General features: G+C 42.2%; 1 protein-coding gene and 1 long non-coding RNA gene across 4 annotated transcripts in view; one reads left to right on the top strand and one right to left on the bottom strand.

Moving 5' to 3' along the window:
- The window catches only part of LOC118225018, a 46,389-nt gene extending 45,100 nt beyond the window's left edge, over positions 1–1,289 (bottom strand). The window contains exon 1 of the long non-coding RNA XR_004764741.1: positions 1,185–1,289. This is a non-coding gene — a long non-coding RNA (uncharacterized LOC118225018). The remainder of the gene's footprint in view (positions 1–1,184) is intronic.
- snx7 (sorting nexin 7) lies at positions 982–25,143 on the top strand. 3 transcript variants are annotated; one of them, XM_035412957.1, is made up of 11 exons: positions 982–1,082; positions 1,307–1,519; positions 3,258–3,434; positions 4,327–4,437; positions 4,871–5,035; positions 5,549–5,747; positions 6,243–6,442; positions 6,631–6,717; positions 8,348–8,449; positions 12,293–12,445; positions 21,831–25,143. In XM_035412957.1, exons 2-11 carry the CDS (start codon positions 1,400–1,402, stop codon positions 21,951–21,953), a joined length of 1,437 nt encoding a protein of 478 aa, XP_035268848.1. In that variant the 5' UTR covers positions 982–1,082; positions 1,307–1,399; the 3' UTR covers positions 21,954–25,143. The 3 variants fall into 3 exon arrangements, with proteins under 3 accessions (XP_035268848.1, XP_035268851.1, XP_035268850.1); XM_035412960.1 differs by lacking the exon at positions 8,348–8,449 and having other exon boundaries at positions 992–1,082; XM_035412959.1 differs by lacking the exons at positions 982–1,082; positions 1,307–1,519 and adding an exon at positions 1,780–1,909.
- The last annotated feature ends 663 nt before the right edge of the window (positions 25,144–25,806 follow it).

The raw sequence follows: 25,806 nt of genomic DNA, 5'->3' as shown, positions 1-25,806 counted from the left end.
TAAACAATGAATATGAGATTAAAATGCATACTGTCAGTTTTAATTTCATGGTATATACATCCATATCAGGTGAACCATGGAATTGTACCCTTTTTATGCACAGTCCCCCATTTTTAGGCAGATAGACAGTTGACTGATCAGCTGTATCTTGGCCAGCTGTGTGCTGTTGAATTATTAGTTAATGCAAAGGGCCTAGAGTTGATTCTAGGTGTGGACTATAAGACAAATTTCCCAAACATTATGGAGCTCACTGTAGCTCTTGGATGCATCAGCTGATGAATAGTTCCTTATGCATCTGAAATTTGACAAGCTGAATTTGCAGAGAATGTGTTCCTTGAATGCAGCTCAGATTTGATCAGTCACACCAGTAGCTATGATTGAGTCCACCCCAGCTCCAGTTTTTTTGTTTTTTGTTTTTTTTTTCCTACTTGTGGGTAATTCATAATTTGGTAAAAACATTTTTTAGTTGATTTCATGGAATCCTTAATGTTGAATGTTTTCCATGTTTGATTATTAATCCTACAGCTCAGCCGCATCCCAGAATTATGTATTTTATATGGCCCTTTCTTTATCAAGGGTGTAAGAGGCTTATTTTGGAGCGCTGTTCCTGTGCCTGGAATCACATGGACATCCACATATGCATTTCTGTCGCTGGTGCCAAAATTCATGGAAGGCTTCATCGTTTGATTGACAAGAACCTGCTTCGTCTCTCTCCTTGACTACATATAGCTATGTACCCTGCTGAAAATTTCCATTTAAACCGGCCTACACTGGCCAAGGTGGTTTAAGGTGTGTTTTCGACTCTTTTCACTGGTCAACCAGCTTATATAGCTAGTCAGCTAGTCCACCAGTCTGACCACCGGCTGAGTCTTAACCAGCTTTGATCAGCTGTTTCCGGTTAGAGACAAGCTATGACCAACTAGAAGTGTCGAAAACACAGTTTAAACCGTTTCAAACCATCTTAGAATCCCAGCTGTCCTTATCTGGAACTCTCAGCAGGTTATGCGGCGATGGCCGTCCACTACCTGCACCTGACAACAGTTCTTTTAATATTCTAACGTCCTGAACATAGTAGCCTATAAGTAAGTAGCCCACTTTGTTGAAGAGAATACGTCTAAATTAAATCGAAAACATACAAAATCGATGTCAAAATAAATACATTCCAAGTATTACTTAAATGGTACCTTTTATGCTACTCTGTCCCATGAGCAGTGATTGCTTTTGCTAAACGTAGGTGCTTGGATTTCCCACATTTTTGTGTAAAGTGCGCCCTGTTTTCCTGTTTTATATTTCCGTTTCTGCGCAGTGAGATATTCGCTCCAGCCAGAAAGTGAATTTGCAGAGAAATCGTTGATGAGGTCCTACCCTGTTGGCATCCCATTCCCGAGTTTCACTAGCAATGAGTGGAATTATCGTCGACCCCACTGCCGAATCTGCCTCAACTCAAGAAATAACAACAGACGTCTCAGAGCGAATGCTAGACTTAGATGAGGATGATGACTTGGAAGTTTTCAGCAAGGTAATGACGGTACAATGGAGCGGAGACCGTAAAAATCTGGGACACGTAACTTACACTGAGAAGTTACTGTAACAAAGTGGATTTGATTTGGGCAAGCTATCTGCTACGTGGATCCAGCGCCTTCGTACCACTTGCTTATTAAATGTTGATTGAAACTAATGTCTGCTGATTAATTAAAAACGTATGGCTATCATTTATTATGGGCTACACGTGCAGGACTCATACTTTGTGGCCACCCCTACGTTTCCCTATACAGTTGCTAACAACTAAAGTTTTATTAAGTGGGATTGAGAAACTTCAGACTACGTCGAATAGCCTAGGCTAGTTGCACCAATACAGGATTCAGCAATGTTAAGATGTCGTGCGGTGTATCAAAGTTCAGTTAATCAGGTGCTGTCACGCTCTCTGTCGATAGTTTCCAGTGCAATGTAACCAGTCCGCGTCTGTTTTTTCAGAGGGCAACTTGACATAGATTGTTTTAAATGAAAGATTTGGAGATGAGTAATTATATCGCCGTGTGTTTCATTTCGGTTATGAAGAAAGGTCGTTTTGTCGTCCATTGTAAAGTTCTGCTTGATCGTTAGCACATCGCTTGTTAGCCAGCAAGCTAACTCGGTTTTTAAAAATCGAATTACTGTACTTTTTTGCAACTGATATCTTATGCGTTCATTGAGATTGTGACGTACTATAATTGAGAGCTGCTCAACTGTCCGCCACAAACTGCTGTTTAGTGGTATGTTGTGCTATGCAAACCGGTAGAAAAGTTTCACTTTTCCCAGAAGCCTTCTGCTTTTGTTGTTTGGTGTGAATCGCCACTGGGGAAATTCTTGTTCTGCTGACAGTTGACTCGGTTTGTTATTACAGGATGCCATTATAAAAGAACAAAGATAAAAAACAAAACATGTCCTGCGGAAGAGGCTTCGTCAGGTTTGAGTCGGCAAAACTTAGCATAGGTCCATGGGCCACCACAATTTGTGTAAGAGTACAGGGAAAGGGCTAGCATTCAAATGTATGCGACTCAGGTACCTGTAGTCAAATAGCTATTGCATGTACGTTCCCTGATTTACACATCCTTGTAGGCTACATAGTGTGACCAGTTTAATGATAAAATATTTACACTGCACTACCATACATGTGTTAGCAATAAGACAACACTACAATTTACAAAATTCCATGTAGTAATGTGTTAAATGGCTCCGTTCTGCATTGGGTCTTGGAAGAGAATGTAAGGAGTAGGGCCTACAGCATTTTATAGAAGTTTGGGTCTTCAGCTACAGGGTAGTAGTTTTAGCAAGTGTTGAAATCAAAGCGTTTGTGAGCCATTCCTCATATCTGGTATTTGGAAGACGGGTACATTATTCTGTCCATAAAGAAAGCAGTTAGCAGGGCCTACCACATACAAATACTTACCACAACATTGCTTATGAGGCTAGTTTTTTAGCATGCCACTCATATTACTGGATCCTGGCAATGCAATGTTATATTAAAAGGGACTGTTGAGATGGATGAACTCTAAGTCTCTTTTTAAAATGACATTTTTTTAAACCATGTGCCTTCTAGTGAACTACACAAGTCAGGTTTTGTGCCAGGGATTTGTAACCTTTCCTTTTTATTGAATTATTATTTTTATTATTATTATTATTATTTATTTATTTATTTTTATTTTTTGCTGAAGTTGTCTGCGGGTCACTTCCATTTAAATGGAAATAACCCCACTGTTTGTTCTTTACATGTTCAGGATGCAACATTGGCTGATGGGAGTCTTTTCAATGCCTCCATGCCCACCTCTCCTGCCTCCATGATCAATCAATTCGAAGAGGATGCAGATGAAAAAGACATTTTTGTCACCGTGGATAATCCAGAGAGTCATGTGACGGCCATAGAGACCTTCATCACATACAGGGTCTTAACCAAGGTAGGGATACACAGGTGAAGGCAACAGCAGACAAGTTATTGAACAATGTTAGTCAGTTTTTTACAGTGAACAGATTGACTCCTAAGTGGCTTAGTCAATAATATACAGTATAGGCTCACCACAGGTTTACACTTGGCCCTATAGTCCCAGGTACAAGCACTGGCTATCTTATTAGGTGTCTCTGACTGGGAGTCCACAGTAACAGGGCACAATTGAACTTATGATGTACTGATGCGCCAGGTGCTTGCTGGTCACCAGTTGTCTTCAGTGAGACATAGTGTATGGACTGTAGGGTGTAAAGTCACTGGCCCACAAGCAAGCATGCTGACTTCAGGGGTGGCCAAGTGGTAAGGTACAATTGACTACGGTCATCTTTGCTATTAGACCGCTAGAGAAATGTCCCCTCAGCTCAATAGAATCATGCATATTTCGGGAGGGAATTTGCTGATCTAAGAAAATATTTCAAAATAAAATCACAGCCAGTCTTCCCAGATTTTTTGAATGACTTCTTTTTTGACAAAATGGAATTTCTATACCTTTGAAGGTATACAATATTGCATACCTTTTGAAGGAAAACATTTAAACAGATTTTTTTTTTTACTTGATTCTTTTTGGCTAGTTAGCCAGCTCGGCCTGGCCTGGTCAGTGATGCTTTCCCCCATTCAAAAAGCCCAAACATAACAGTCCCCTTTTCACTTTACTGTTTGCCACTACATTTCATTTTACAACTCCTAGTTGCTAATATTCATTTGCCTGACTTGGGTGTGTCCAATCACTTTTCCGTGTATCGTGCCAAGAAAGGGCACATTTGTAACAGAGAGTAGAGTGCAGATTGTGGGCGTAAAATTTGTATCCCATTTGTGTTGTGGTGAGAGGAGTGTCTCTTTCCTAGACAACACGGAGCGAGTTTGATTCGTGCGAGTACGAGGTCCGAAGACGCTATCAGGATTTCCACTGGCTTAAGGGCAGATTGGAGGAGGCCCACCCCACACTCATCGTTCACGTACGTATCTGGCCTTAGACTGTTCTTCAAAGTCGTTACTGTCAGAAATGTACACAATGCACATAATTTGTTCACGTGTTTATGCCTCTGGTCAAAATTGCACCTGGGCAATAAAGTAAAGCCAAAATGTTTTGGTGTTAGTGGTAAATTGCTGTTTGAGGCACTTTTCATTTCAGTATTTCTAATGTTTGCCTTCTAGCACAGATTTTATATGTATTTAATTGTAAAATTAATCTGGAAAAAAGGTCTGATGGTCTTAAGCACTTCTGTGTAAAGCCGTTTGGTGTTACTAGATGCTAAATTTAGGAAAGCAACTTGAACAGTTTTTGTGTTGGGGGGGGGGGGGGGGGCTAGGCACTGTTTTTTTTTTTTTTTTTTCTTCGTTTGTTTGTTTTTGTGGGTCAGTCTTGTTAAAATACAGTTCTCTCCTCAGCCACTCCCAGAGAAGTTTGTGATGAAAGGCATGGTGGAGAGGTTCAATGAGGACTTCATTGAGACCCGCAGGAAGGCTCTGCACAGGTTTCTCAACAGGATTGCGGATCACCCCATTCTGTCCTGCAGTGAGGACTTCAAGATTTTCCTCACCGCAGAAGCCTCGGTAAAACAGCACACGGCATGCTTCACTGCTCTGACTGCTCTCATTGTCTTCCAGATGACGAAAGGCCTGAGTAATAGAGCACTCTCAGTAAATTCACTTAGGAGGATGAAACATGATTATGATAGCAGGCCCAGGCTGTGTTTGTGTGTGTGTGTGTGTGTCTGTGTGTCTGTGTAGGAGTGTCAGAATACATTTCAGGTTCAAACATAATTTTAATGTTAAAAATTGGTTTTATTCTAATGGAAGAATTGGCATTCAAAAGTGTAAACAAACAGCAGCATATTTTAATTTGTGTTCTTTCCAACTATTTCACCCACTGAACACCTACTTCACGATTCTCTCTTAATCTAATTTCCATATATGATTATCCCATTCTGTTAAATATGTGAATGTGACTGCTCTGCTGGCGCTCCTTGTGTTTGACTGGTTCTGAGTGTCAGATCTTGCGTATCTTTTGTGTTCGTGGGGTGGGGGGGGAGGTTGGCTCCTGTCTGATCGCGGTGCTCTGTGCAGGAGCTCACCACGCACAAGAAGCAGGGTCCCGGCTTTCTGAGTAGGATGGGGGACACGGTGAGGGCTGTAGCTGCCACCGTCAGGGGAGTCAAAAACCGCCCGGAGGAGTTCACCGCCATCCAGGAGTACGTGGACACTTTCAGTCAAAAGATCAACTCGCTGGACAAAGTCGCCCTGAGGATCCTCAAAGAACAGAAGGGTGGGCTGAACTAGACCACGGACTGTCTGCATTGGGGAAGTTATAATACCTCAGAGACTAAAGCTTAGACTCATTAGATAATACCAAGGCTGCTGGGCACTGCCCAAGCACTGTCGATACAGTGAAGCAGTTACAGGAATGCAGGTTTTTCACTGTGAATCCTAAGGCACAGATCCTGGGAAGGGAACCCAAGTGTAACCCTGTTCCAGCAGTTAAATAAAAAAGTTGATCTAAACATAGCGTACTTATAACAAGCAACTTTAGGGCTGTGTTGAATTAGTGCTGAAACAGTAATAGTGTAAGCATTTTAATTGATGGGTTCTTTTTTATGTTCAATGAAACTTAAACTCAATTTTAACTGAAAAATATGTTTATTTTTGATTGTGGAAGACAGAAAGGGAGACAGAAAGGGCATTGTAGTGGACTTATATCATAGCTCCTGTCTGAAACAGAGAGGATTATGGGTAGTGGTTTTGAAACTGCTGTCTGCTGCAGAGTACCTGGAGGATCTGAAGGAGTGCGAGCCCATGTACACGCTGTGGTCCGGGTCCGAGGACGAGCTGGCGGAACCCCTCAGGGGCATGGCCGGCTGCATTGATAGGTGCTGCCGCGAGACTGGGGAGCAGGTCAACCAGCTGTCTGAAAACCTGGTGCCAGCCTTGCACGAATATGTCCTCTGCGCCGAGACCCTGAAGGTATAGCAGTGTGCCTCAGGCAGTGCATTAGCCAAAACAGTGAAGCTGTGTTCATTGTTAATGCTGTTTAAAGCCATACGTCAGCTAGACACTAGACACTGGTGACATGTTATAAATGGACAGACTATAAATGTGCTCTAATATATTATGAATGCGTTGCTGACACGTAATTGGTATGTTTCTTTCAGGCAGTGCTGAGAAGAAGAGACAATATTCAGGCAGATGTGGAGGCAAAAAGCGAAACACTGGCCAATAAGATGACAGAGAGAGAATCTGTAAGTCTGGTATTGATAACTTCTCCACTCGTTCCCCGTGGCGGATGCTCCTTAGCTTTTTCCAAAAGATTATTAGTAATAAGCCTCTTTCTAGCTCTCACGTCTTCTTTCATTTTAAAGCAATCCATTTTAAGCCCGAAGAGGACTATGGCTATATTGGAAAATGTCTGTTCTGAAGATTATCTAAATATCTCAAGATAGTTTGAGAAGTCCTCATGAGATCTGGCGTGCTCCCGAAGCAGAGTATAAATATTATTGAATATTGTCAAGCTAATCGTCGTATAATTAAACTGCCTGGAACTGCTGTGTCCTTTCAGTGTCGGTAGTTTGAGCTCGCTGTCAGGGCTGGTAAAACCAGGGAGGGGGGCCAGCCATTTTAAAACGATATTGCTTTACAAATCCTGAGGTGTCCCCCCAGCTCGTCGGTGACCTTTCTCAGACTTTAATTATGAACTGGGAATGAGCAGCACCCTGGTGGACTGCGCTGTGCACTTTAATAGGCATCGTTATGAGGAAACGGATTCCCTGTGGCTCGGAATTACAATGGAGGTCATTTAGAGCACAGCTCACACCTTGTAGAACTTGTGTAAGTGTTTGATTGTTCTCTTTTGGGGAAAGTATACAAGAAGTTATTAAGTACATGGTGAACCATAACCGCTATCCTCAGTAAATGATTTGAGAACCGTAAATGCAAAAAAATTTGCAATTGTCAGGACAGCTTAAATCTGTTATCTGCTACTTATTCAAATATCCATTTGCTCAAATAACTCAATTAATTTGAGTAATGACTGTTTTGTGAGTAGTACTTATTCTATTTGTGTGTGGCTTTGTTGAAGTTTGTTGAATCTTTGCTTTTGAGTCAGTTCTGCTAAGATATTTTGAATAGATAAACTAGTTAAATTTAAGGTGAGAAAGTTGATAAACATCAGAATTCCAGTAAACATGACTGTTGGTACTTAAGTTAATACAACTAATACTGGAGTTGTGTTAACTCAAGTAATTTTAATATTTCGGTAAGCTGAATACTGTTTTTCTGTCTGTACTATAAATATGTGCACAAACCGCATTACTGACATACATTCCACTGAATAACGAAATGGATCTGGGTTATACGGGGTTCAGAAGAGGGAACGTTTTCGAGTGCTGATAAAATCCGGAGCTGCCTTACTAATGACTGCCATTTTTTACATAAATGTGTAGTTAACAGGAGGCTGAGACAGAGGAGCGCTCGTTTGATTTATGTACAATTATTATCCTTCAATTAGAAACGCAGTCATTTCAGGGCAGATTTGACTCCCATTCAGCCGTGCTGTGATGTGAGCGGTCCTCTTTGTTATGCAGAAAGGCGGGCATCAGCCGATCAGGCGGCGGAGACTTAAAAGCGTCCGTTTAACAAAAGCCTTCAAATTCCATTCCCATGAAATTTTCACTTTCGGTGCCCTAACAACGCAATTACCACATAAAGGCTTTATTTCCTTTTAGACTCAGTCTGGAAGGCCATCGTGACCGGGGATTGGATGTAGCTCGCGCACTGTCAAATAGTTTAAACAACATAAGTGTGGTCACGTGAATCAAGTCCACGGGCTGCCGAGACTAACTGCTAACATTTGCATTGTGTCACTTGCTGAAGGACTCTAAGGATCTAGTTTTTGTATTGGGGAGCTTCCTTGGGAAAAACCCAGAAGAAGCCAAGCAGCAGAAGCAGGAGAGACTTGATGTGGAAATCGAAGAGGTACAGTACAGAGACAGGGCAGGCCTCTCCTCGGACCGGCTGTACTTTCGGCTTGGGTTTTCTAACCAGCGCTGGCGTTGAGATGGTAACATTTAAAATGGCACCCTATTGAAATGGTGTCGTATCGAGCCAGAGACCTGTAAAGGTCTGTGTAAAGGTTGTGGTATTAACACTGATCCTGTCATGCCCCACCTTGAAAGCAACCTTTACTGAAACAATAGCCAGAGGTTTGGCGCAACATGTGTGGGGCACGATTTGTAAAAATCCATTTTGATGAAATTCTATATTTTTTGCCAGTGTTTCCTGGTATTACTGTCATTTACTTCTATGAAAACGATTTGAGCATTTGAGCTTTTTCATTTTGCTTGCTGTTTGAAATGTTACCAGTTTCACACTGATAAGAGCCATTCCACTGAAACTAGGTTGTGGTCGCAACTCCTTTTGAAAGACTTGTGTGTGCGTGGGCATTTGCTTTTTCAACTAAACTAAAGCTTCTAGTCTCCCTCTTTTTAACCTGGCTTTGTATTTCTGTATGTACTGTTAACTATTGTTGTGCCATGCAGCCTAGCGTAGTAATATAGTTTATTAGTCCTGTGAATTATGTGTAAAGTGAATGCCAGATTAAATTAGTCTGTGCAAACATTCTCCCATGTTAAACTGGTAATGTAACTAACTACGGTCTATAGGTCACTGTACTGGCTATTCACTGATGTGAGTGTAATTGGTTCATGGATATTTTGCACATGCCTGTTGTTTTCCTTGTATGTAGGTCTGTTTTCTGAATTGGTTTTCAGCTAAACAATTCAGCAAGAGACACAGAGCTGTTTTCTGAAAGTGCTTAAATTGTCAGTGTCCTGAGTTCAAAGGAAACCTTTTGATGGGGTGCAATATCATGTCTGGCCACTGGATGGCAGGAAAGTCTAAGTTGCACATTAGGCAGAAGCACCACAACTTAAACGACAACTGGAATCAATTCGGCATTTTGGTGCATCAAATGCTTGCAATCGATAGTTGAAAGAGGGCGACAGTCCATGGCAGGTTTAAGGTGTGAATCTCACTTGAATGACTAAGCATTTTTTAATCTGACTTTGACTGGAAGTTATGAAGAACATTGAGCATATAAAAAGAAACTGTCTCACCTTTCTTTTTCACTTAACGTGGCATGTGAGGGTGTGGAAATACACATGTTGTCCTGGCGTGACAGTGTCAGGGGACAGGAAATGAGTCTTAAGCCACGTGATACCGAATTATGATCGTAAAAATGTTACAGTTTGATTGTAGAAATGATCTTAATGTGTCCAAGAGTATCTAAATGGGTATTTTTTGTTTTCTTACTTATGGGCTTATCACTTCTCACACAGTTTTTGCCGGAACATTCTGTCCACTATACATATCTTGCTCATGCAATGGAGTATAGTGGAGAACGGGGTGATTTTGCAAAGACTGTGTGTGCCAGCATCTGTGTGTTCCTGTGGCTGCAGGGAGCAATCACTGTCACTAATGAAATGTCCTGAGCGTCAGTGGAGATGCTGCAGTGACCAATCGCGGCAGCGAATCCTCTGACACTGCTTGTTCCACATGAAAGCCCCGTGTAATCACCTCCTCTGTGCTGGCAAATAAACACACACTCGAGGCCTGCGGAGACTCACATCGATCTCCGAAATGAGAAGCAAACAAAAACCGGGGCCGAGTGCGGCGGTGTCAACGGGCAGCTAATTTTAAAGAGCTTTCCGCGGATCTAAAGTGGGAAATGAGAACGGGGCTTCCTGTAGCGCCTGAATTATTGTTATAAAAACAACGCTGCGCTACGCAAGCGTTACTGTGACTCTTCCTTGTTAAAGATTGTGTGGCAGGGTTTTAACCTTTTTAAAGAGTTTTTTTTTTTTTAAATCATCTTGGTTGTCAAATCAATAATTGCTGAGCAACAGGATACCAGGAGGGGCTCTCAGAGCTGTGGAATGTAATTAGACTCATAATCAGCGTCAGTAGTGTGCTTCTCTGTGTGCTCCCTTATACTTGCTTCATCGTGCACACGGTTCCTCCATCACAGAGCTGTGCAGGAAATGAGTGTTAGTGCCCGTGTGAAATCCTCTACCGGTGGTTCCCATACTGTAGGTCATTGGAAGGGGTTGAGGAAGTTGACATGGTGGAAAAAAAGGAGTAAGTCTCCATAATGCAATTTCAGCTGGTGCACACAGGTCGAATTAAACACTGCGCCTGTTACTACATGCACCATGCTAGTTACAATGTGCATGCCGTTGTTTTGATAGATGTAAAAGTATTCGCACTGCATTTAATGTGGTTTCAGACAGTTTCGGAGCCACTGATCCATGCGTTTAGCTGTTTGTATGTTTGTATGAGCCACCACTCCAGTGCATCTGTTCCAGAGGTCTCAAACTGAAATCCTGGGGGGCTGCAGTGTCTGCAGGGTTTTGGTGTGACCCAATATTTAAGTGCTGCATTTAAATGCTTAGAGAGTGAACGCACTTTATTTCCAAGGCTTAAAATTGACTACTGACTGAAAGGAAACTACAAAAACCAGAAGTCACTGTGGCACTCCAGCACTGGGCATTGAGACCCCTGCTCTAAACATTGTGTATGATGCAATACGCTAGGGCACAATACACTAGTCTGTCAATCGGCTGAAAAGTCCTTTACTGAATTTACTGTCAGACTGTGCAAGGAGAACATAATAAACATTCCATAAGGCGGTGGAGCGGCCCTTTCATTTTCACATTTCATTTCTTGTTTCCAGCAGAAATAAGAAAAATGAAGGTCAAACTTTGTTATTGCTTCAGGCGAAGGTATATTGGTCAGAAGTGCAAAGCTGTCCTGCTGCCTTTCACTGGAATCAGTTTAACGGTAGTAGAATGTAACGTAATTGACAAAACGGCAATATTATTTAAAATAAAGCTTGTTTACATTACTATATGTATACTCAGAAAATTTACTTCAACTGTTTTCTTTCTGAATACTTAACATTTGCTTTTATTCATTTCTAGAGTGGTGAAAGGGCTGTCTTTTCTACCTTGGCGTTTACTTGGAAGCTAAAATGATCCTCATGTTGCTCTCTTTTCCTCTCTGATTGGGCCTATACTTTAAGGGCATTTTCAAGAATTAGCTGTAGCTTTGTTTAGCGTTTCTTATGACTTAAAGGTTGACTAAACTTGTTGACGTAAAAATGATTTTTGGTTTGTACATTTTTATCTGTTATATACATTATTGTGCCTGGTAGGAGGTTATCACAGCAGGGTTCAGTATGGAATAAGGTAAGTACAGGCTTAACTTAACCACTTCCCCTGCTATTTTACCCTCCCAGGAAGACATAAATGGAAGTAACGGTAATCTCCACACATAAATACAATCCTTCCCGGATAACCTTCACACTCACTGTTAAATTACTATCTTTGCTCACATTTCTGTATGTATTCTTAAAAGTGGTATTTCAAGGGTGATAGATGGCAGTATCAATGGTTTGAGTGAAGATGAAACTGCAGTGAGTCGAAAAGTTTAACAGGCTAAAACCAGGAGTCCTTTTCTTCTCGTCTCATGGGGATTGTTCCAAGACTGTTAGTTTGAGAACCTCAGAAACTTTTAGTACTGTGCTGAAAACATAAATTCTTGGAACACAACAAGACTGCGTTCGTCACCTGCTTGACAGTAAAGTAATGTCTGATGTGATGTGTAGCGTTCGTTTACCTCAGCTCCTGTTGTACAGACGTGATCTTGTTAGACATTCTAAGCAATCTCTTGCCACACTGTTTTCTTGTTTAACCAGTTCACAACCAGAGCCCAGTATCAACACCATATCTTATTTGATATAGTATGCCTTTCTGTCAACAGCTTAAAGAAGAAATCGATAAGTTGGAAGACAAAATGGAGTTTGCCAACAACGCCTTGAAAGGGGACTGGGAGAGGTGGCAGAAGAACATGAGGGAAGACATCAAGGCTGCCTTCATGTGCACTGCTGAGAAGAACATTGATTATTATGAGAAGGTGAGGCAGGGGGTGTTGATTCATGAGTTATTTGAAATGCTTTGGGCCAGAGAGACGGAGAGAACTATGTTTCTGAAAAGCTACATTTTTATTAATACGTGTTGGACAGTAGTAATCATGTTGACAGGCATTTGAAGACTCTCTTGTCTAAACACAATAGACATTCTACTTAATTTAGGGAGCGTTTATTCATTTATGTGTTTGTTTTGGTTCCATTTAAAAATGAGCAACGCAAAGTGTAGTTTGATTGAATCTGGGCTTTGGAGGCCTTTCACGTAACCATCAGAATTGAAATGCTGCTCTGTTTCGCGCTCTGTGCAGATACCAAGGCTAATACTACAGCCCAGGGAACGAAAGGCATTCAAATTCTAGCCTCTCTCCTGCTGAGGAGCATTAGCAAACGCATTCTGAGCAGTGAGTGCTGTAGTCTGCTCACCTTAGGGTGGGTTATCATGGAGTTATGTGAGATCTTAAATCCTCTTGAAAAGGATGCATCTGGGGAACATGGTTCTCCATCTGCATTTGCCATTACTAATGTATTTTTATAGGAGTTAACATTTGTTTGTCAAGAACAAAATGGAGATGGGTAGAATCTTATTGTAATTGGCACTACTTGATCAGCTGAAATTTAGCACTGACTTTATTTTTTACTTTTTATTTGTGGCTTTTTGACCAATATGAATGGTTTTCCTTCAGAGAGCTGATCACTTGTAGGTAAACACATTTTTATGACATACAGTGCGTCCTTGTGTGGATCTATAGTTAAGTTTGCTAGTTATGTCTGTATGTGTGTATCTAGAGAAAGTTAGATACACACATGCAGACACACACAAAGTTCTCACATCTTTTTTGCATCCAAAATTAATTGATGTGATAAAACGGAATGCGACTTGCGAAAGCTCTATTTTCAGATTTGAGCTCCATCATTTTTTCATAAACTTCTCTACGTAGTCCCATGAGCAATGCTAATTGCTCTCGTGAGCACCTTACAAGCCGCAGCAAGCGGCAGGCAGCTTTGAAATACTTAGTGTTCATAAGCGTTGAGGGATAGCCAACAACCAATGGGAACATTCCAGTTGAAAAAAAAAAAGTATGGCGCCAACCAAATTGCTCTTTTTTTGTAAGTTGTTCATTTGTCCTGTAAACACAGTGAGATAACAGTATCGCAGAGTAAGTTATAATATTATTATTATTATTGTTATTATTATTATAAGTACAGTCCTTGGACAGATATGCCTGGGCTGTCTGATATAAACAGTCGGTGACTGTGTGCCTCAGTTACGGTATGTATACGCTTTATAGGGCAGCAGCATTAACAGTTGGGCGGCACTGCATGGCTGTGAAATTGCTGCCCAGTCATGAAGCGGTACATCAACACTTATTCCCCCAATAACAGCCCTGTCATGACTTGTGTCAGAGTCACTATGAGCCACTTAGGATTTCTTATTGTAATATGTGTAATGTGATTTTGTCTTATTGATTTGTCTTGTTTCATAATCAATATGAAAGTGCTGATTATATGTTTACATTTTACATAGGTTTTATATTTAACTGTCGCTCTGTGAAAAGCATTTCAGTTTTGATGTAAATCAAAGCTGCAAAAGTGCTATAACCTATTTCAAGGATGTCAACGCACTATGAAGTGATGAGAGTTGCTTCATTTGAGCATGTAGGTTATGTATCCGTAGTATTTACTGCTGTTATTTAAATGAAAAGGTGAAGGTGAATAATTTGACTTAAAATATAACTATAACTGGATAATACAAGGGCGAGTAACAGTTTCTTGCTTATGTATTCTAGAGTGAATGCATCAGTGATTTCCCAGCTTACCACCAGAGGGTGTTAGTAGTCAATTTTTAGGCTCTCCTGATAATTAAGAAGATCATAATGAAGATCAGTATATAACATGGGCATCGATATTTCTTTCTTACTTTGGTAAGAAGGCTAGGTTTTTGTAACTGATGGCAGATTCGTTTCATTTGACTCCTGTGGCTAAAACTCATGTCTCCTTTGTGCAAGGAAACAGTAAATCTGCAGATAGACACGCCCACTAATCACAGAACACAAAAAGTGCTGAGAGATTGCTCATTGTGTGAAATGAAATGAGGAATGTCTGTTGAGAGTAAAATCGGAATGGTTGATGAATACCAGTTTTAATTGTATGTCCACTTTCTAAAATTAATATTTACGTATGAGAAAATGGCAAAGCGTTTTCATTCACAGGAGCAGGTTTGCAGTGTTGGGAGCTTGTGTACCCTGACCGCGTTATATTTTTTGTACAGCTTATTCTGTGCTGTGCCAAACCTGAAGTCATTATGGCAGAAGCTAATGGTGACATATATGCGAATATCACAGGCCCCTTATATGAATCCTCCGGAACCATCTTAGAACAGCTAATAAGTGCTGGATGTACATAAGGTGAATCAGTGTCCATAATGTGCATGTGGAAATGGTGCCTTTATGTAGAAGAGGCCCATGCATTTATGATCCTGGCACATGCATCATACGCAGCTATTTTTACTGTCTTTTACTATGTGCATTTCACAGAACACGAGGGCCATTTTAAGTGAGCCATACATCAGAAATAAATAGAGAATTCAGCCCAGAGCCCATCCATTTACACAGTTAGAAATTACCTCAGTTTAAACAATGCAGAATTGTGTGTATGTGTACATGCATATCTCTTTACCAGACATGCGTGGCCGCCATGTTCTGCTCTGTGTTCCTTCACCCTGCAGGGCTGTTTTTGTTGAATGCGGCGTATCTATGTTGAGAACTCGCCGACGGCTATAATTGGAAGCGATAATTACGGCAGGAGCGGAGAAAGCGCTTCTCTGAATAGCGTGTTTGTGCGCGCGCTCGCGGAGGCAGATGTGCGAACGGGTCTTAATGCGCGGTGATTAGCGTGGAGCCGCGTGCCAGGCACGTTCGGCGCCGCGGGACCCCCCCCCCCCCCCCGCCCCCCCCCCCCCCCCCTTTTCTTAATCAGGTGGGTGGCAAGCTCTGGCCGTCTGCGGGGGGCTTTAATGATTCATGGGAGCCCGAGTGACCCCAATAAGGGGAGGCGCGGATCCGCTCGCTGGGAGCGCGGGAGCGGTGGACGCGGGTTCAGAGCGCCGCGAATCCTCAGAGGGGTGGCGACCCCCTCCCCGTCAGCGCAATAACGCGCCCCGGCCAAGGGCGGCCAGGCCCGGAATATTAGAGCCGCATTACGGGCAGGAATCAGCCCCCGCCGGGCCTCAGCTGCCGCTCCCCATCCCGCTAAAGCACGCTCATCCAGTTGTGCATGCGATAGCGCCCCTCCCCCCCCCCCCCCCCCCCCCCCCCCACCGCATTCATCCAGCGGCCGCACGCTGTGCGTCACGCGCCTTTTTTCCCCGCGCGAAAAAACGGGCCGCGCTCTCAGAATAGTCCTCCGCGGCACAGCCTCGGCGTCGGCAATTAGGCTCGGGAGGACGCGCCGCGTCGCACACCGCGGTCTCCGCTCCTCGGCTCGCCGCGTGCGCGTTCGCCGTACCGCCCGCCGCTTCCCAGCCACCCGTCGTCACGTGCCACTTGAGCCGTTTTTCGCCAGACGCGCTTCGCATTTGATCCGGCGTGTTACCGTCGCCCGTACCTTCGGCTGATGTGCGTGTGAGGCGCATGCTCCAATGGTAATTTTGAGGTTTTCTTTACCAACGTTACTCACTGTGATCACAGCGGCCCTATGCCGTGCAGTGGCAACTTCAGGGGATTGCCATGGAGACACCATAGCAACAAGACATTTGCTGGAAAATGAGAAAAGTCTCATGTTATTGAATACAGGGTGTTATTTAGACCATTCATTTAGAATCTTCATTTGTACATTTTAATTCAGTAGATAAAATTATTCTGTACATGTTTTATATATATAATATAATACTAATTTCCAAAAGTATATGGACACCCCTTCTGATTAGTAGTTTTGGCTATTTCAGCCACACCCATTGCTAACAAGTGCATAAAATCAAGTATACAGTCATGCAATCTCTATTGACAAACATTGGCGGAAGAATGGGTCATACTGAAGAGCTCAGTGACTTTCAACATGGGACTGTCATAGGACGCCAACTTTCCAACTGGTCAGTTACTTAAATTTCTGACTTGCTAGAGCTGCCCCAGTCAACTGTAAGTGCTGTTGTTGGGAGGTGTATAGGAGCGACAACAGCTCAGCCATGAATCATTAGGCCACACAAGCTCGCAGAGTGGGACCACTGAGTGCTGAGGTGAGTAGCGTATAAAAATCAGCTGCCCTCGTTTGCAGCACTCACCACAGAGTTCCTAACTACCTTTGGAAACAACGTCAGCACAACAACTGTTCGTCATGAGCTTCATGGAATGGTACACAAGCCTAAGATCACCATGCGCAATGCCAAGCGTCGGCTGGAGTTCTGTACAGCGCACCGACATTGGACTGTGGAGCAGTGGACATGTGTTTTCTGGAGTGATGAACCGTGTTTCACTATCTGGCAGTCTGACGGACAAATCTGGCTTTGGCAGAATGCACAGTGCCAGCTGTAAAGGATGAATAATATCTGGGGCTGTTTTTCATGGTTTTGGCTAGGCCCCTTAGTTCCAGTGAAGGGAAATCTTAATGCTACAGTATACAGTGACTTTCTTGAGAATTGTGCGCTTCCAACTTTGTGGAAAGAGTTTGCGGAAGGCCCTTTCCCGTTTCAGCATAACAGTGTCCGCTTGCGCAAAGCAAGGTCCATAAAGAACTGGGTTGCTGAGTTTAGTGAGGAAGAACTTGACTGGCCTGCACAGAGCCTCTACCCCATCAAACACCTTTGGGATGAACTGGAATGCCGACTGCTAGCCAGGCCTTATGCCCAACATCAGTGCCCAGCCTCACTAATGTTTTTGTGGCTGAATGGGATCCCTGCAGGCGTGTTCCAAAATCTACTAGAAAGCCTTCCCAGAAGAGCGGAGGCCAACTTGAATCGTGGTACACCTTCCAAAATGAAATTCTAAAATTATACAGGTCTCACAATAATTTATTCCTTGAGACTTTTTCACAGCATCCACTACGATATGCGAAATAGAGATGAAAATGTTGCACTGTTGTACAGTGAATGAGTGCATTTAGGGCCATATTTTGCAGCAGCTGCTGTCATTTTGAAAAAGGTCTTGGAGGAAGCGCGTTCGGCTTTGCAGACCTTAAACGCGGTGCTTTTCCAGAGAAATGCTCTTAAGTGCAGTACTATCCCTTTCTGTAAACCTGAAAAGTTAGCAGACAGCTGGAAGAGGGGACAGGCGGTTGGCTGACGGATATTCACCACACTGCCGAATGAGACGCGTAATTGGGGCATTCGCAACTGCTGCTTCCCCCCGCTGGATGTAGAGATGCAGCAGTCATTACCTCAGCAGGATATGTCACCTGCGGTGTCACCATACAGTATGGATGTCACCACAATGCACCCCACCCCCCAGCTTATCTTTCTGTTAGACTCCACAAGTCTAGTAAACTCATTCCAACCAATGCTAATTTTCTCTCCTGCTTACCAGTACAGAATTTTGGAAGCCATCACTGCCCAAGTGCAGTATTTTATTTGGTGGTGGTAATGTTCATTCATGTTACAGTTCAAACCAGAGACCTAAATCTGAATTTGATATGTAAGGGTGGCACACTTACCCTCCGCACCCATCCTCATCGCCCCTTCTTTATATACTTTGGAAAATATCTTAGAAATGTTGCACAGACTAGATGCACAGTGCTTAAACACTACTGTTGTGGCTTGCATTTCATGGACAGTGAAGAAAAGAAAGTATATTGTGCCCATGTATTTTTAAAATTTAGATTTGCTTGTTCCTATTTGCATATTCCTAAAAAGCAAAGAGAAGACAATTCCCCAGGGCCTGCGCTCAAATGCAACACTTGAATTGCATTTAAACCGTGAAGTTTAATTATGTTAGAAAAATCCTGGGCAGAAAAAAAGGTCCAAAAGATTCATGCCTATTACAGTACGAGAGAGAAAGAGAGAAATGTGATCGGCAGCGTTGAAGAAGCTGAGAGAGGGGCATGCTGGGAGTCTGCATGGCTCTGCACAGAGCCATGGAACCATGTTTCTGTCCTGCAGTGCATTTGAAGTTCATCATGCTAATCAATTTCAAGCTGCCTTCTATGGATTCACCGTAGATCCCGTTGTCATTTTGTCAAAATGAGATGAGGTTCACCCCAGCGCATGCTGAGGAAGTTAAGTACGTTTCAGATTTTTAAATGCGTCGCAACGTTATAGCCTACTTTTTAGCGCTGAGCCGATATGTGTGTGAATTGTGTCCGTCGGTCTCTGCCGTTACTTCAGTAGAGCCTCCCTACGCTGCACTATCTGTCTCTGCATGTCTCCTACGTTGCATTTCTCTAAACTATGCGGACACAACGTGGGTTGTGCATGACTGGAATCTTTAATCTAAGTGCATTTGTTAAATGGCAGCACCATTAACGATGGCAGGTTATTGTCTGGCACTCCAGCTACTTTAGTACAGATATGAAGAGACCGTGTAGCCAGTGCTCAATGTTCAAACTCGTGGGCCTTTGATGAAGCGGTTAGCGTACGCGGTGCTCAGTCACCTATCTCACACATTACTCATTTGCTGTCTGACCAAATCCCCCTCTTGTGATGTACTTCATGATCATTTTGTATCAGCAGTAACCGTAAATCTGCAGATGGTTCCTGCAATCAATATCTGAAGGTAATTACTCAGAATTGCCGCTCGCACGGTTCTATTTTTGCAGGCCCGAGCTGAAAATATGACCAAGTAGGTCAAATGTGGGTGACAGTAGGGCCGATAGCTAGAGGAAATGAGTCTCTTTTGTACGTCAGCATATTTTGTACGATCAAGCATCTCTACAACACTGCATAGGGAAGTGCAGACAGCCGTGCTATGTCACGCAGTTTTCCCTACAGCACAGGATCGCATTTGGCACAGAGGTTAAGTAGCACAGTATTTTCCTACAGCACAGGATCGCATTTGGCACTGAGGTTAAGCAGCACAGTATTTTCCTACAGCACAGGATCGCATTTGGCACAGAGGTTAAGTAGCACAGTATTTTCCTACAGCACAGGATCGCATTTGGCACTGAGGTTAAGCAGCACAGTATTTTCCTACAGCACAGGATCGCATTTGGCACTTAGGTTAAGTAGCACAGTATTTTCCTACAGCACAGGATCGCATTTGGCACTGAGGTTAAGCAGCACAGTATTTTCCTACAGCACAGGATCGCATTTGGCACAGAGGTTAAGTAGCACAGTATTTTCCTACAGCACAGGATCGCATTTGGCACAGAGGTTAAGCAGCACAGTATTTTCCTACAGCACAGGATCGCATTTGGCACAGAGGCTAAGTAGCACAATATTTTTCTACAGCACAGGATCACGTTTGGCTCAGAGGTTAAGCAGCACAGTATTTTTCCTACAGCACAGGATCGCATTTGGAACTGATGCACATTATTTTAGTCAAGTCATAGCTATTTAAAAGTTGCATACATACAGATTATAACATTCTGAATGTACTTGAATATGAAATTGATCATGTAAAGAAGTATGTGTAGTATCGCTGCAGCCATATGAGCAAGAATATTTCAGTATAATTCCACCTTTTGGACATTTAAAAGGCATACAAAGTGTTAAAGACCAATAAGTGACAGATCTGGAGAAATGGATTTGACCAACTTATATATTCTCTTAACACAGTCATCCAGGCATTTCATGAGAAAGAATATTTCCAGATATAATGCGTAAAATGATGTCATTAAAATTTCTAATGATATTACCAATATGAAATTTGGAGATTATGTGCGTTTTGAGGTAGAAACTTGAGGTAGAAACTGTCCTGTCACACTTTTTACTACAGGCATCTCTTGCACTATTGATGCTTAAACAGTTTGCACTGTCGCATTAGATTGAGCTATCTTGAGCCTCTTTATTTTTGCATTCAAAAATAGAAGCACCCAGTTGTGATTATGAAGCGACATGTCTGGCTACCCAAGCGCAGCCCCTGTCAGATGCTGTTTAATAAAGGTCGGGAACAGACTGTCTCTTATGGCGGAAAAGTGCCGTCTCCATTAAGTGCTTTTGACAGCCCGTCAGCTGCCATGCATCCGCCCCAGGTCCAGTCCTGATGTGAGAGATCCACAAGCAGCGGAGGACGGGACCACAGAGAGGAGGGTTCCGTGAGGGCATTAATCAAAAATCCCGGCCAGTTTCATTTAAATGCCACTCGCGCCCCTGGCCAAACTGGACTTAAGACTGCCATTGCATGCAAAGCTGAAACTTCATATTATTTTTTTGTATCGCACGGTAGGCATTGAAGAAGCTCCAGTTGCTCTCACTGCTTTCAGGCGACAGTAGTTTAACTGCATATGGATCGGATTTTGGTTGTGTGGGTAGAGCCGGTTAGTATAGCCTTGGTTGTAACAGGAGTATGGGGATTAAAAAGCTGCTCTTTCCAGCCGAAGCAAGGTACCGGAAAGTGCGGACACCTCCAGCAGCACCTGCTGCTCAGACAGCTGACGTGAGGGAATACGCCGCTTTCCTGCGGGTAGCCTGAAGGAAACCTGAGTCCTCTGCAACAGTATCTGCTCACGGGTGGATGAATTCACTGTTGCAGTCACAGTATATTTAATCTCTAACCAGGGGTGTCCAATATCATCCAAAAAGGGCCCATGTTGGTCCAAGATTTAGCTTTAGCTGTGGTAGAGGGCTCACTGGGGGATACTAAACAATCACTTGTCTTTATTTATGAATAACATTTGTACTATAAAGTTATTTCAGCATGCTAATAAAGATGTCATCCATTGAAACTTGTACTGACTGACGCATCATTTATTCACACCTAGTGCTTTTGATGGGATATCTACATTTTCCTTCACATTTGTCATGCTAAAGTAATTTAGTGAGCTTCTTGAGGGTGTGAAAAACCAACCTAAAGGTCTTCAAAGAGTTTGTCACCAACTCTGTGGGTGGCTGCACACCAAAGACGTGCTAAATTTTTTATCTTTTGTAAAGATTATTTTGAGAAGGCAGTTGAGGCTGCGCTTTAGTATATAATTTGTTAATTTAAGGTGCTCGTTAAGACACTCTGGTATTTTCCTCTTTTCAGTTTCATTAAACACCCATGCAGTAGTGACTAGTCAGAGTTTTTGAAAATTCTTTTGAAAATATTGTGAACATATGACCAGTGTGTTTACAAAACATTGTCAAAGTGGTAATGTTAGTCCAGGCATATTCCTTAAGGTTACCTGTAATGTTTTTATTCTGCAGAACCAAACAGCTGTGTGGGCGTGCGTATGTATGTGTGAGAGCTTGCTCTGATACGGTGTGAACAGTAAAGCCGAACGCTCTGTGTGGTTTTGTCGTTGTTGCAGTGCCTGGCAGTGTGGGAGTCCTTCCTCTTGTCCCAGAGATCTGACCTCACTGTGGAGAGCAGCGGGGAGCAAGACCCGGCCCCGCAGGAAATCGCCGAAGACGAGGCTCCACAGGCCACCTGAAAACATTCCCCGCTGCCCCGCCCGTATCACTCCCCCCCCCCCCCCCCCCCCCCCACGCCCCCATTCATTTTTTTCCATTATAATATCTCTGATAATATTGCCTTTGCCAAGACTTCTCTGCATATCTCTGCCTCGGGGTATAGGAGTGACTCACTACATTAAAGCAGGATGCAGTTAATTTACCAGAATGGGCCTTGAAGAATGTCTGCATTCTGTTTTTTTGCTAATTATAATGAAATGCATTAACATAGTCCTGCTTTACAGTCCCTGACAATGGGGCAATGTGCCATCTGTTTGTTTTTAGCAGATACACCTGCTTTTCTTTATCAATGATGGCATCAGCCAGTAAATTGCCTTTTTAACGCATGCCTTTTCATTGTCCACTCAAATCTGTCCTGACTTTAAAAAAAAAGGGCAGTGACTTTATAGCAATGGTGGCATGAACATTTTTACCACCCGATGAATTGTCAACATTTTATGCTCTTTGAATTTGTTCATCGTGCCTCTTGCATCTTATATCTAAAATGGAACGAGCTGAATTGCTTTAAGTTCTAATATTTTTCAGCCTGTAGCTTATCGCTATACAAACATATTAATAAAAACTGATTAAGAAGGTGTCGGGCTACACAGCTGAGAATGGCTGTATCTGCGCTCCAAAAACAACACTGAACCTCCTGCACATATGGTGTGGTTTATTGGCATTATCCCTGTAACAAGCACTGGGAGCTCTACTTGTTGCCATGTAATTGGAGGTTTTTGTGCTGATGGGGTATTGCTTTAAAGAACAGACGTTTCCTTGGACACAGCTGTCTGCTATACAGGTTAAATAACCTACCTCTGACTCTAATTTCTTTAACAAATTTCAGCTTCCTGTTCTGAGCAACTGAGTTAGCCAGGTATCAAAACTGTGGTGTTCATTATGGTATGTGGGTTTATTAGGAGCAAGTGGCCATTTAAATCTGAGTGCCAAGGAAGTGGTCATGAACCAAACCATGCTAATGTACCAACTGTCTTGAAGATTCAAAAACAAATCTGAAACTTGACTAGTTTAATATACTTGATTCAGTTTCTGATTAATCAGACACAGGGTTTGTGACATGGCTAGGTGTGTGTTTTTAGTTTTATTTTAGTTATTTTATACAATGAAAGGTACAGGTGGTTTGTGTTTAAATGACTAGTTAGACATAGTATGTATGGCAATGAATGCACAATTCCAAAAACAAAAAAGCCTTATATTTCCACAATTTAAGATATAGACAGCTGACATATGTTTATGTGCTTTTTTGTAAATATATCCTAAAGTACAAGGGTGAAGTTTTGCCATGAAGTGTCAAGTTTTTTTTTGTGTTTTTTTTTAACAAATGCACATTCAAAGGATCTTATTTTGTTTTTTATTAAATGGGTATTTTAGCCATAAAAAATAATTATTAGCATTAAGTTCATTTTGTGGCATTTTGCTAAGGCTGTATACAAACATTGCTTTCTCAAGGGATTTGTCATAGCTATATTGATGAAAGAACCAACAGTCAGATCGAACAGCATGTTATATCGTAAAGTAGGTTACCCACTTGGCTTAATCGCATTAAATATTTAACAGCTCGCTTTAAATAACATAGAGCTTTGAAAAGGCCTTCATCTGCAATGTATTTAATAACAACTATACATGTGAAATGTGTTCTCTCTGATTACTCTGTAACAAACCTGTCATTTCTCTTATTGTTTCAGATCCTGATAGCACAATGTATCATCGTATATATTTCCGCTATTGTGTTGTTATACCGGATTGTTTCTATAAATTACATTTGAAAAATAGTACTGAGCTTCGGTCATGTCAGTTTTTCCTTTTTTTTTTAATTCTTAGTAAATCCCGTTTTGTTGGGGTTTTTTTTTCCTGTCCAGTGGTATTCATACTGATGTATACTTAAAAATAATCTTAATGGTGTTCTCTGACAAAGTCTAATCTCACCCTTGTAAAGAATGAAGAATGTGTTTCAGAGGAGAACCACTTTGGCAATAGCATTCTCTTTGGTTATTGGGGAAATGCAGAATTAGCCTATTATTTAAACTGAAAAAGTAATAAACTACGAGTACATAATGTGTGTAGTGTATCTAACGATCTACTGCATACGTATGTTAGGGGCTGTTGGGTGGTGAATCTAGGCAAATTGCAAATAGGTTCTCAGTGTAGAGATGCACCATACTGTCTGGTATGGAATCCTGAGCGTGAGAGTGACAGCCCTGCTGGACAGTATACAGGAAGTCAGCGTGACATTCAGCAGGGTTCTCCCCAAAACAGAATCAGCTGGCTGCAGTCTGTCTGTACTACAGTACATGTGTATGTAGTACAATCCTCTGGCACACTGACTGCACAGTCTGACTAGATGCACTTTGCATGCATTGGTCTGCACTGTTCTCAATTGACAGAGGGTGTTGCAGTGATGGGATGGACCTCAAATAGTGTCGGGCACTGCAAATTTGAAGAATGCAACATTGGGGGATAAAACCATGATGAAGTAAATTGTATTCATATTTTTGTCTGATACCTGAGGAGATGAGTTCATCAATAGCACACATGAATTGGTTCACTGTCATGTGCCCTGCCTAGCTCTTGACACCCATCTCTGAAAACAGAATATTGTCAAACATAATATTAAACCAGAAGTCTGGGTTTGTCAACAGCAGTTAGCACATATTTAAGGACTGTCAGCAGATGCCAAAAGGCCTCTCTTGCCAAGGCTGTTTTTATACGCTGCACTTTTATATTTGCTCGGTGGTACATCTGCCTGTCATTAAATTGAAAAAACCATGGAACGCACATCATGTCTGCTATGTGACACTTAATTTCTGTCTTGACACCTCTCACGCACCTGTTCTTCAGATTAAACATCTGGGCTTGGTGCAACAGTCCCTAAATACTGTGCCTATGGACAGCCACTTCTGAATAGAAAAATGCTTGTTTGAGGAAAGTGAGAAGTTAAAACCCAGTAAACCTGGAGTGTGCGGATGAAGCATCTGTCTTTGTCCCCACATCCCTTTTCAGTATGGCTAATCTCATATGTACACAGGTACTGCAGAAGCAGAAAATTAATGCCTACCCCCATAATAGAGTATTGGCCTCAGCTTGTTCTGAATTTGTAGTTATTCTCCATTTATGTAGCACAAGAAGTATTCAAATAAAAAGTTTTAAGCATGTGTTCATTTTTTTGACTTGATAAGCAACACTGCAACCATAAGCTACTTCTCTGTTTTCGGAACTGAAGCCGGGTGGAGCGAGAACCAGGAAACAAAAGCTGGTTTGTTTCCTGTTTATGTTTCCATAGTATTTTCTGAGCTACTAGTGCCTGTTGCGAGGACAAACCAATCAGAAGAGGGTGATGGGTCACATATTTTTTAAAAAGCAAGTACAAAATCCACTGGTACAGAAAAAGCCAATTATAATGGCTAATACATTTGTTCTTGGGTAAATGGCTGCTTTTAGGCTGGAGAATTCATAAGTGTCTGCTTTGTCCAGCTCATTGCTTGCTGGAAAAAGAAGGAAAAAAATAGCTGCTCACTATTGCACTGTCTCTGTCTGTGGCATGCTTCCAGTGATGGGATTTAAGCTGTCTTTATTTTCCAAAGTAATGAGATAAGTGCTTCTGCCATTCTGGTGACATTGGACATAGCTCTGTTACGTAGTGAACAGTTTTGATGAAAAATGCAAATACTCTTAATTCACCGTGAGGTCACCTGGAGATGCTGTCCGTGCTAGAAAATATGTACTATAGCAAATACATTTGAGCAAATCAGATGGCACTGTGTCCGGAGATAAATGTAGGTGGTTCTCGCTTATCCACACAGTGGGAAAACATTA

Source organism: Anguilla anguilla, chromosome 4 (genome assembly GCF_013347855.1).
Source record: "Anguilla anguilla isolate fAngAng1 chromosome 4, fAngAng1.pri, whole genome shotgun sequence".
NCBI lineage: Eukaryota > Metazoa > Chordata > Actinopteri > Anguilliformes > Anguillidae > Anguilla > Anguilla anguilla.
The sequence above is the reverse complement of the archived record's forward strand: the minus strand, read 5'-3'. Positions and strand labels throughout refer to the sequence as shown.